General features: G+C 40.4%; 1 protein-coding gene across 19 annotated transcripts in view; it reads right to left on the bottom strand.

Moving 5' to 3' along the window:
* Positions 1-5,220: 5,220 nt before the first annotated feature.
* Positions 5,221-12,784, bottom strand: part of LOC138738838 (adhesion G-protein coupled receptor G2-like) — a 121,208-nt gene continuing 113,644 nt past the window's right edge. For all 19 annotated transcript variants that reach the window (XM_069889915.1, XM_069889909.1, XM_069889903.1 and 16 more), the window contains 2 exons: positions 8,473-8,513; positions 5,221-6,895 (listed from right to left, as the gene is read on the bottom strand). In XM_069889915.1, coding sequence (XP_069746016.1) covers positions 8,500-8,513 — 14 coding nt within the window. In that variant the 3' untranslated portion in view covers positions 5,221-6,895; positions 8,473-8,499. The remainder of the gene's footprint in view (positions 6,896-8,472; positions 8,514-12,784) is intronic.

The following is a 12,784-nucleotide window of genomic DNA, read 5'->3' on the forward strand; positions in this document are numbered from 1 at the left end:
AAAGAACTTTAAAGGAGATCTGAGGACTAGTTACTTTCCACACATACAGTATGTTCAATTTGAAGTTCATTGTCATATGTACAAAGCTGCAGTAAGAAAGTTTGATTTTTAATCACTCCCATACAGGATGAAGCAAGTAAAACAAAGTACAGAGAGAGACCAGTTAGGTGGAACAAAAGCAACATAACTTTCCTAATGTGTGATTTATTCTGGAGTCTGATAACGGCAGAAAGGAGACTGTCCTTGAATGGGGTTTTTATATGGAATAAGCAGTCAGAGGAGCTGATGGAGGCAGGTACAAATACAACTTTTAAAAGACATTTGGCAGAATCTGGATAGAAAAGACATATTTCCTCACGCTGGACATTGGAATTAGCATAGACGAGCATCGCATGTTTAAATGACTTAATTTACCTATGAAGTATTTGAGTTAAAATCCTAAATGATTCATTTTTTTGTACTGTATATACAATAAAATTCTACTTACGACTGCAATGTAGAGCTGCATTGCCCATAAGTTATCAATTAATATATGGTAAACGATTTGATCCACACCCTTTCGATAAGTAATGAATCAGTAGAATTTAACAATCTAGATAAATAAAGCTTGGAATATATTTTTTAATGATTCCATTTCTAATTAGGTAACTCTGACTTAAGTAAAAATGCTTATCGCAGCCTGCAGACCAAAATGTTCATTTATCAGAACAAAGGACGAGCTGACTGGAATGCCCCTGGAAAGTTGTTGATTTTACTTCTGATTTCCTGCTATTCAGCCCATTGAGCTGGTGTCAGCACAAGATATATACCCATCATTTAGGACTTGAGCCCTTTGTCAAGTATTTATCAATAGAACGGGTAAACTTCATTTAGTGTACCATAGATCAGGATTGAACCCTAGTCCCTGGATCTATGTGGCAGCAGGGCTAATATATGTGTCGCTGGGCTTTAATTATCATAATGGCAGTACAGAAAATCCCTATGAAGATTGATAAATGCCAGATAAGTGAATTTTATGGTTGCTTGAGACTGCACGTCGTGCAGATTGGTGAACTAACAGCGAGGTGCGCCAATTTTAAACTTCCAGTTTTTTTTACCTATTTATTTTCCATGTTTTTTTGGCAGTTGTTTGAATTCTGGATAACATGGGTTTTACTGTATATTTGGATCATTATAATTTTAACTACTCTGAATCATTGCAATACTGCTGAGAAAATGTACTCACTTTCAACGTTCATGAAAAATTACCTGACCGGAGAAGGGCTGGCTAGCATTGTGTGAGAGAACTGGCTGCCTATGAATAGAACCAGACACTCATGAGCTGAGTATAATAGACTGCAGATGCCCATTCCTCTTTTAGCATGAGAACTAAAGACTAGATTATCCTTGATTTTTTTTTCACATAGCTTTTATTTTTGTACCGAACCTCCAGACTTATTCTGGGCTTTCCGAAACAAAGATGGAAAATGCTGGAAATACTCACCAGGTCTGACATCATCTCTCGGCAGAGATGTCAGGTTCAATGTTTCAGGGCAGAGACCCTTTGGCAAAGCTGAAAAGAGTCAAAGGAAGCATGTGAAGCTGCAGGGAGAGTGGGGGAGAAGATGCCTCTGAGAGGATGAAACTGGGGTGGCCACGGGGAGCAACTGCAAATATGGTTATCTGAATGGACGCAGCTGGAGAGTGAGAACATAGACAAAGAAATGTGGGAACTGCGAAGACATACTTGGCAGGTTAGGTTAGCATCTCTTCCATTCCCAGAGGGCAGAGGGAAGGGAAAATAAACAAATGGATGAGAGGTAATGTCGCAGTTCTATAAATCTCTGGTGAGACCACACTTAGAATATTGTGTTCAGTTCTGATCACCTCATTACAGGAAAGATGTGAAAGCTGTGGAGAAGATGCAGAGGAGATTTAGCAGGATTTTGCTGGATTGGAAAATATGTCTTATGAGGGCAAGGTTAGTAGAGCCAGGGCTTCACTCTATGGAGTGAATAAGGATGAAAGGTGACTTAATACTGTAGATGTCAACAAGATTATGAGAGGTAGAGATAAGGTAGACAGTCAGCATCTTTTTCCCCAAGACAGGGGTAGCAAACACCAGAGGGCATCTATATACAGTAAAGGGAGGAAAGTTTAGTCGAGACATTAAGGGTAAGATTTTTATGCAGAGAGTTGTAGGTGCCTGGAATGCATTGGCAGGGATGATCATGGAGGCTGGAACAATAGGGGCACTTAGAGATGCACATGGATGAAAGAAAAATAGAGGATTATGAGGTAGGGAAAGGGAATGAGTCTCATTTCTGTTCTGAACTTTTTACATTACGGGAGTTTTTAAAAATTTTCCATTATGCAGTGGCTGTGTAAAAACCATAAATGTATTTCGAGAGGAGTGCCCTGACCTACTAAGTATTTCCAGCATTTTGTTTTACTTTTAGGTAGCCTCTACAGATTTATTTTGTTGATTTTCCCTGATTCTGGGTCTTGCCTTGCATGAATAGGGACTAAAGTGGAGCTGAAATTTTAATCCTCCACAGTTCAGTACACCCTCCTCAAACTAAGATCCAAGCTGACAGTAAGAAAATGAAAGGGGAGACAAATGCAAGAGGGCCTGCAGATTACTCCAGTGAATTCTGCCAGATGTAAACAAAACTGTATGCTGTCCTGCCAGTATTTTTCTTCGGTGTATTCTAAGTAATTTTAAACTGTTTTCCTTGATATTTTTAGAATCCTCTATGAGGTAGAAAAATGTACTGTTGTGGAGTTCACTTAAGCACCGTCAAATTGAGAATAAATATGAATTTTGTACTGATTCTCCATCATTCAATCAAATGTTGCCTGGGTTTCAGCATCTGGAATACAAGGAGAGATTGAGCAAATTAGGTCTTTATTCCTTGGAAGGTAGAAGGCTGAGAGGGGATTTGATAGAAGTATTTAAGATAATGAGAGGGATAGATAGAGTTGATGTGGAAAGGCTTTTCCCATTGAGAGTAGGAGAGATGGATACAAGAGGTCATGGGTTGAGAGTTGACAGGCAAAGGTTTAGGAGTAACATGAGGGGGAACTTCTTTACTCAGAGAGTGGTTACTATGTGGAATGGGCTTCCGGGAAAGGTGGTGGAGGCAGGGTCAATTTTGTCATTTAAGAGTTGGATAAGTATATGGATGGGCAGAGTGCTGGTAAGTGGGATTAGAGGAGGGTACTTGGCCAAATTGGCCTGTTTCCGTGCTGTAATTGTTATATGGTTATACCTTAATTAAGACCAGGGACAATTATGCACCTCTATTCATAATTTGTGTCAGTGGGATTGTAAAATCACTCACCATTTCCCTGGTATTTCTTCTGATAAATATCAATCAAATGTTGAAGGATCACACTCTTCAAGATTGAATGTACCAAGCTCCCTCAGTGAGAGAGTTGTAGAGTCCAACTCATACACACCAACCAAGATGCCTACCTGAGTTCATCCCATTTGCCTTTTTTTGGCCCATATCCCTCTAAACCCAGCTAATTGTCTTTTAAATGTTGTAAATGTACCTACCTCTATCACTTCTTCTGCTAGTTCATTCAACATACCATGTGAAAAAGTTGCCCCTTAGGTCCCTTTAAATCTTTCCCCTATTGGTTTAAATCTATGCCTTGTAGGATTAGACTCTCCTACCATGGGGAAAAAGATTGTGACCATTCACCTTGCCCAAGCCCCTCATGATTTTCTGTACCTCTATAAGATCACCCTTCAGCTTCCAACCCTCTGGGGAAATAAGCCCTAGCCTATCTAAATTTCTCTTTTTTACTTAAGCCCTCAAGTGCCATCAGTGAAACCCCTTCACATTTGCTTGAATTAAATTTCTCTGTCCATTTGTGTCACCACCCTATCTCCAATTGTGTCCTTTGATAGCCCTTTATGCTGTCTCCAATACCACTGAGCTTGCGTGTTATCTGCAAGCTTACTAGTCTATCTAATTTTGAGTTACTGAACACCTGTGAAAGTTGAGTGATGAAAAGGTGTATTATGAATCAATTTTGCCAGAGGAAACAATGGAAAGGGTATGAGTTTGACACTCAAAAGACATTTGGACATGTATAGGGATAGGAAGGGTTTGAAAGGATATGAATCAAATGTAGACAAATGGACTTAGCCCAGAATGCCAACTTTGTCTGGTAGACAGGTTGGGCTAAAGGGTTTCTTCCATGCTGTATGGCTCGACAAGACTCTGGCTCGATGACATGAATCTCCAGGCACTAACCTGCAACCCCTTCCTAATCCCTAGTTTTTCTCAATGATGACTTTGACCTTTGATTTCTCTGTTTTTCTTTGCTTATTCTCCCTGAGAGAATGGGAGAATTACAGAACAGTATTGCCACAGGTGAGCATTTGAGTGCCAGTGTAGTTAACAGAGTGAGTAATGAAGGATTAGGGCATCACTGTATATGTTAAATATAATGGTAGCAATATATTGATCAATTTATTTACCTGTGCTCTGTTAGGATTTCAGCAAAAATGACCATCTTAAATTTGATGCATCGTTAGATGCATTAAGTACCAGGGAAATTGCAGAGGCATTCACCAGCATGAAACCCCACCTCATTCTCATGTGGTATGCAGATGGTCGTAGGCAGCTTCTCACACAGTAGACCCCCTAACAAGTGTAAGGGCTGCCCAAGGGAATTCAGCAATGGTAACCATTCAGGGGCAGTTGTAAATATTGACCTCTTTACCCCCCCCCCACCCCCATTCCAGCTCTCATAAGTCCACAAACTCCATGCGCTCTCTCAAATGGAATTCCCCCTACTCTGAGCTGGACCCATGATCCACCTGATGCAGCAGGAAGAAAAGCTGCTCACTGAGTTCAAATGACATGACGTTGGATGTCAAGTGATGTGAAAGTTTACATGGGTGGCACGGTTAGCGCAACACTGTTACAACACCAGCGATCGGGTTTCGAATCCTGTCCTGTCCGTAAGGAGTTTGTACATTCTCCCCGTGTCTATATGTGTTTTCCCTGGTGGATCTGGTTTCCTCCCTCCGTTCAAAAATGTACTAGGGGTTGTAGGTCAATTGGGTGTAAATTGGGCTGCACGGGCTAATGGGCCTAAAGGAACTGTTACCATGCTGTATGTCTAAATTAAAACAAAATTTTTAAAAATTGACATAGCTCCCTGACTAGCCCAATTTATCCTAATGGCGATCTTAAAAAGTATCTTTCACATTATAGCAGAGATTAGTAATTTATTAATTCAAAAAAACAATGTCCTTAAGTATTAGTTACCCTTTGATGTACATTGAATTGACAATAATACATAGCACATTAAGGCAATACCAAGCACTTGCAGTCTCCATCATTATCCAAATCGATGGATTAGTATAATCATCTTCAGCTCACAGGGTCATCATATGTTACAAAATTATAAATAATTAGGAGTAAAGTAATTGAAATTTGATGTGTGGTACAATACATGGCTGGACAATATTGTACTTTTAGTACACGCATCTGAGAATGAACTTGTGTTTGTTCCTACTAGTCAAAATCTAACAAAGTTTAACAGAAAAAGGCTTTCCTTTTTTTCCTATAAGTTCTTTAATTCTTCATGACAGCAAGTAGCAGAAAAATTTAAATAGCTCTTAGCACGCAATGCACATTGGGTTTTGCTCTATTTAATTCAGTCTCTTCTACACTTGTAAATATGGCATATATTTTGTTATACACATAACTAATAAATAATAGGTATGAGAGCCTTGTAATTTCTGAGAAGAATAAATAGACAAAATACTAATGCATTTTAGTAATCATGCCTGTACGGCTCTTGGAATAGAGGGAATGAGTTCAATGTTATTGAAAGCAACACGTTTCATGGACTAGAACTAAGAATCAATGTGTTGGGCTCCTGTGTTATGATAATAAGGAAATTTAAATTTTGACGTTTCAGAATGGGTGACACCACCATTGTTTCATCCATACTTGACATGGTGGGAACAGGATATACAACCTCGAATAATTCAGTACTCAGAAACTTGTGACAAGCTTTAGGAATGATGCACCACAGTAGGTTTTGTGCTTTATCCTCATTGCTGAACTAAGATTGTGTCGAAGGAACCCACTACTGGTTACCATTACTAAAGGAATCTTTATGGACCTCACAGAGGCCTCTTGACTAAATCTGCTCAGATAGCAGCAGAGGCTATCATGGCATTGCTGGGTATGAGCAGTTTGGCTCTGATCAACTCTGACCTAAAATTATGAAAAATAAACATTCAACTACATCATGAATTTACCTATGGAGCAGGAACTTAACATAGACATTTAAAACTGCAGTTCAGCAGTAATTGTGTCAAATCTCAGCAATGGCTCACTAGAAATTAATTTATCAGTGAGAGATTCCACAATGACAAAAAGCAACTAATTGCCTTTCATCATTAAAATTAAGCTATCACTGAACAGTTTGCCTTGTGCATAAATTCTCATTACTACTGATGCTCTCTGCAGCATTCCACACTTTAAAAAGTTAACAGGCATTGTCCATAAAACTCTCATAGTCAAGAAAAGCTGAAAATACTGCAACCAAACATGATCAAGTCTTGTTCAAACTTCTCTTTGGAATTAAGATTGCATCTTATGGTTCCAACCCATATTTAGAATAATCACATTCGTTAAGTCTCTATTATGTTGGGTAAATATTAACAAGTCATTGATAAATCATTTTATGAATGAAAGCTTTATAGATTTCTCTTTTGGGAACTTCACAAGCAAGTTTCCACATTCAGACACGAGTGCTTAAATGTTGCATGTGTGCGGTCTATTCTGTAGCACGTGCCTCACTTCAAGGACTGTGGATGGTGACAAGTTCCTTGGTAAACAGTGCAAGGGGAACTTCCCAGTCTCAGCAGCAAAATTCCCTAAATAAATCAGAGTGAAAGCGGTGTGAGCAAACTGTTTGATCTGAAATTTTTTTATATATCGATGCAAATGTACACAATTCTGCAGACTAACTGTGATTGATACAACAGATGTGCCTTATCTACTTAAAAGGCAAATCGGTGACCCAAAAGCCTTTTGCTCCAGTTTAAATGACTAATTAGCAGCATTTCTTGAAAAAGTAAAGGAGAATCAAAAGATCGGAAATGAAGACAGAAAATACCGCAAAATGTCAGGTCTTAAAAGAGAAATAGAAATAAAATTTCACCTCTTCATCTGAAATAGAAAGAGAAAAAAAAAACTGCGTTCCAAGAGATACGAGAGGGATGGATGGGAGAAAGAGAATATCCCAGATAGGTGAGGCCAGGATTGCCAGGGTGATATGCTGTTTGAATAGTGTTAAGTTGGTAACTAGTACTGAAGATTTTATTAGTTCACAGCGTAATCACTAATAATGAAATGATTTTGTTATACAGATTGATGTGAAGAGGTGGCAATGAAGCATTACAAACAGAGATCATTGAATTTATTGAAAGGACCTTGCTGTATTGTTAGTTCTGTTACTATGTTTTTTCATCCTGCAGCTAGGACTGGCCACTGGTTGAAATGGAAAGCTTAAAGTGAAAATGCAAAGGCCAGGACCATAGTCCATGGAGACTGTTCCCTATAACCAGGAACCCCTGTAGATAGGTGGGTGATGAGGGAGTGGGGTTGGTGAACAGAGGCATAAAGATGGAGAGTACAGAATCAGACCGAAAATCAGAAAGGAGATGCGATCACAGATTTGAGTGGGTTGATGAGTGTTCTCTCTCCTACAGGAGCTGGCTCTTCCTTAGAGTGGTGGAAAGCACTAATCCCCGATTTTCTTTGCCGTTGCATTTCCCAAATGCTGAGAAGATTGGCCAGGGTTATATTCAAGCCACTGCCAGAATCTGAAGATAGGGAGCTTTAAAACAATTATTGACCTCTCACCTACCATCACTCAGAATGGATTATATTATAATGTTTCCGTTGAAATGTCCAGCAAAAAATGGGGAAGAATAAATAAAAGTGGAGTTATTTTGAAGGGGTTGCAACTGATTTTCCTTTTGGTCAATGACATGGAGTCCAACAGGTCATTAATTCAGCTCACTGAGTAGTGTGACAATTACTGGAGAATGGAGCCCTCTCTGTTCTGACAAGCTCAGTATTGACAAAGATATCCATTGAATACTGGGCTGGGTGAACAGGCTGCAAGCCTTCTACACTGAATGAAGTTCTTAGAACTTTGTATTGTTTATCCATTATAGCTACTGTACATTTAACTAATACATCCTAAAAAATCTTGTCCAGCAGTTAGGTGTGACTGGCAACTCTTGCCATTCTCTAATTCCCTCTCCTTCCTTGCCAATCACTGCATCATGCTGGAAGTTTGATCACAGATTTGTGTAAAACCTGCTCAAATTACTATTGACGGAGCTGCCATCTTCCACGTTGGCTACTTGAGTGTCAAGATAATGAATTTCAAAAATCCTAGCATTTTATTTCAATAAATCTCAGCCACCCAGAATGAACTTACATGTTGATGAACAATGAGTCAACAGCTTTAAAACTTAGCACCTATGGAATGGAACCAGAGAAACAGATTAATCATCATTTAAAAGGGTGTTCCTTTAAACACAGCATGGGAATGTGTTTATTATTACTAGTTCTTTTGAAGCACATTGAAAGCATAATTCTGATACCAATGCCTTGTATATGAACGTCTGCACTGTGCAAACACTTCACACCTTCAAACAGGTTAGTAAAAAGCCAGTGCAACTATCTCTTGTTGCAGAAACAAGAGAGAAAAAATGTTTACAGATAATGGAATCTTAGGCAAACAAAGGGTGTACTGACAATAACCACACCAGCAGTGCGAGTATGACAGCTTTAATAAACTAATATGTACATTAAGAGGTCTTGTCTCTGCAAGACAAACCTGGAAGGCTAGACTGCAGCTCTGGACTGCTTTATATACAAGGTCACCGGGGTGACCCCTGGTGACCTAGTGGTGTAATTACATATCACCCACAAAAGGCTGCTGGAAGAACTTAGAATGTCCGGCAGTATCCCTGGGTAGAAATGGTCAATCAACGTTTTGGATTAGGAAACTTGTCTGAATCAAAAATGTCGAGTGACCATTTCTACTCATGAATGCTGTCTGACCCACTGAGTTCCTCCCACCATGATTACCAGCCTCCCCACATCTCCATCGGGCACACAAAACTCAAAACGGTCAACCAGTTTACCTATCTCGGCTGCACCATTTCATCAGATGCAAGGATCGACAATGAGATAGACAACAGACTCGCCAAGGCAAATAGCGCCTTTGGAAGACTACACAAAAGAGTCTGGAAAAACAACCAACTGAAAAACCTCACAAAGATAAGCGTATACAGAGCCGTTGTCATACCCACACTCCTGTTCGGCTCCGAATCATGGGTCCTCTACCGGCACCACCTACGGCTCCTAGAACGCTTCCACCAGCGTTGTCTCCGCTCCATCCTCAACATCCATTGGAGCGCTTACATCCCTAACGTTGAAGTACTCGAGATGGCAGAGGTCGACAGCATCGAGTCCACGCTGCTGAAGATCCAGCTGCGCTGGATGGGTCACGTCTCCAGAATGGAGGACCATCGCCTTCCCAAGATCGTGTTATATGGCGAGCTCTCCACTGGCCACCGTGACAGAGGTGCACCAAAGAAAAGGTACAAGGACTGCCTAAAGAAATCTCTTGGTGCCTGCCACATTGACCACCGCCAGTGGGCTGATAACGCCTCAAACCGTGCATCTTGGCGCCTCACATTTTGGCGGGCAGCAACCTCCTTTGAAGAAGACCGCAGAGCCTACCTCACTGACAAAAGGCAAAGGAGGAAAAACCCAACATCCAACCCCAACCAACCAATTTTCCCCTGCAACCGCTGCAATCGTGTCTGCCTGTCCCGCATCGGACTTGTCAGCCACAAACGAGCCTGCAGCTGACGTGGACTTTTTACCCCCTCCATAAATTTTCGTCCGCGAAGCCAAGCCAAAGATTTAGATACTACTCAACATCTAAAAGTAAGTACCATTAAGGGACCTTTTATCTTGTGGGCACTCTGGATATTTTGCCAAACAAAGGTGATAGTGACCGAATCATCAATTTCATAGGTAAATATTGGTCTGGACACGAGGGAAAAAGTCTTCAGAATACGACGTTCACCTTACGGGAAAACTAGGCTAGATCTTAAAGATGGCCCCTCGCACGTGTGGCTTGGATCTTACAATCTTGTCTTCGCAGAGTGATGACTAAAATGGAGATCTTTAAGGAAAGTAATCTATCAGGATTTCAACGGCATTGATTGAGAGTCATGGTTATTCATGGATTATTCTTTCTTATAAACATGACCTACTTGATTGATGTGGTGCATGTTGAGATGCAACAAAGTAGAGGTCCATAGTGGCTGAGAGGTATCACTCACTAACATCCAGGAGGAGAGGGAAAATCAGACCCAAAATTTCCTTCCTCAATTGGCCCGGTGAGAGGGGAAGGTGCTGGGAAATTACACTGAGACCAGAGGCAAAGAAGATGGGAAGCATTAAGAAAAAAAATTAAAGTTGGTCTGATTTTTGGAACAACTTTGCAAACCATGTATAATTCCAGTTACTGATGTTGCCTAAGATAGATTTTTATAAATATGTGACGTACTGTAAACTTGGCTATTATATATTATGAAAGTAATGTTTCTCTTCAAGATTAAAACATCTTGGGGAAGTCATTTAATGAGTTTATTGGTATCGGGTATATGCAGTAGAATTGTTGTTAAATTTATATTTCAGGTGAAAAGATTATGAAAGCAGTATTTAGTTTCTACTGGGACACCCCGCATCACTGCAAATTTTTGTCCCCCGCGTCACCTCGTATTTTACGACTACCCGAACTGTTCCTACTGAGCGATAAATACGCGTATAAGACCAACTTTTTTCCCTAAAAATGGGTCAAAAATATCCCCCGGGTCTTATGCACGAAGTTGAAATGAGGGTGATAATGGTGATTAACACTGACAGTGATCATTGTCTCTGCGTGGCTCACTAGCATCACCACCATCTATCATTGGGGGCTGGTGACGGGCTGTTGTGGAGGAGTGGGCAGTGGGATCAGTGTGGGGCTGGTGGCAGAGTGTCGGAAGACTCTCCTGGTGGCCCAGTATGGTCCCTGCACTGGTCCCTCCTGACAGCCCACCACCAGCCTCCACACTGATATCACCACCCATTCCCCTCCTGCCAGAAGAGAGCGGGCTGCGGGAAGTGAGTAAGACCAGTGTGGGGACTGACAATGGGCTTCTTGGAGAGAAAAGGATCAGAGTGGGGACTGACAGTGGGCTGCTGGGAGAGAGAGGGACCAGTGAGGGAATGACAGTGGACTGCTGGGAGAGAGAGGAACCAGTGTGGGGACTGACAGTGGGCTGCTGGGAGAGAGAGGAACCAAAGAGGGAATGATAATGGGCTGCTGGGAGAGAGAAGGACCAGTGAGGGAATGACAGTGGGCTGCTGGGAGAGAGAGGAACCAGTGTGGGGACTGACAGTGGGCTGCTGGGAGAGAGAGGAACCAAAAAGGGAATGATAATGGGCTGCTGGGAGAGAGAAGGATCAGTGAGGGAACAACAGTGGGCTGCTGGGTGAGTGCGGGACTAGCTTGCTTACCGATAAATACACTAAAAAAATGCTTAATATTCCATGCCATCGTCAAAAACTGTATATAGTTCCTGATATTTTTATATATATATGTATGCTGCTTTATTACTTTGTTATTAATTTGATGGTTCTTATTGCAATTTGATAGTTTGTTCCAGAGTTGAATATCTTAAATGTATTCACACTTTTAACAACTATGTGCACAAGATAAAGACTTTATTGTAACTACTACTGCTGATAGATGGGTGTAGTTTGCCATCATTTGCTTGATTGGAAGCTTGTTAACTTGCCTTATTAAATAACAACATAGATAAACATCCCACAGCCCCACAAGCAATTCTATCATTGATCTTGTGTTATCTTGTGTGGAATTCTAAACTAGCAATAGAGCTGTGTTGTTCTCTAATAAATAAGAATTTCAAACTTGCTTCTTTTTAAAAAGAAAACACATACTTTTAATGAGAAGAAATTTTAATTAATGTTAGTTTTCCTTTGATTAAATTTATTTAAATTAGATGTTATCATCCTTATTGGTAGAAGAAAAACCAAACAATGATGTGGTTACAATATTGTTCACACCAACTTTCCCATTCTAAGTGAACTGAAATTCTAATGAGAGCAGTAAACTGAGCAGAGCATAAATTTGTCTCGCCCAGTTCAATAACATTCTAGGGCTTTACTGGCCCTAAAAATGGGATGTTCACTGGTCCATTTGCAAACCATCTTGATACAATGTGACAATGAACAAAATTGATCTTTAAGTAGTGTTTTGACATGGTGTACCCTGTCTGCATGTGTGGTTAGATATAAAATGGGATTTCACTCAAGTTATTTGTTTACTTTTGGTGCTACAATTATTATATTAAATATCAAGTTCAGAGCTGTCAACGTCCCTGGAAAATAAAATGAAGCAGAGCAGCATCTTGTTGCTTTTTAACCACTTTATGCCTATTTTCACCCAAACCTCAGGATCATTAGTGTACAAACTGCACCAAACTAGGTGGGACAATGTGGATTGTTGATGCGATAGAAGGGAAGAATTGCTAGGGCCATTTTTTTCTTGGGTAAATATAATTATATCATATTTGTACACGATATTATTCAATTTAAAGTACAGGCCCATGTTTTATGTGTTGGAACAAACTGGGACTAAGAGTACGATTGAACTAATAGGT

The sequence above is a fragment of the Narcine bancroftii genome, chromosome 7 (genome assembly GCF_036971445.1).
Source record: "Narcine bancroftii isolate sNarBan1 chromosome 7, sNarBan1.hap1, whole genome shotgun sequence".
Lineage (NCBI taxonomy): Eukaryota > Metazoa > Chordata > Chondrichthyes > Torpediniformes > Narcinidae > Narcine > Narcine bancroftii.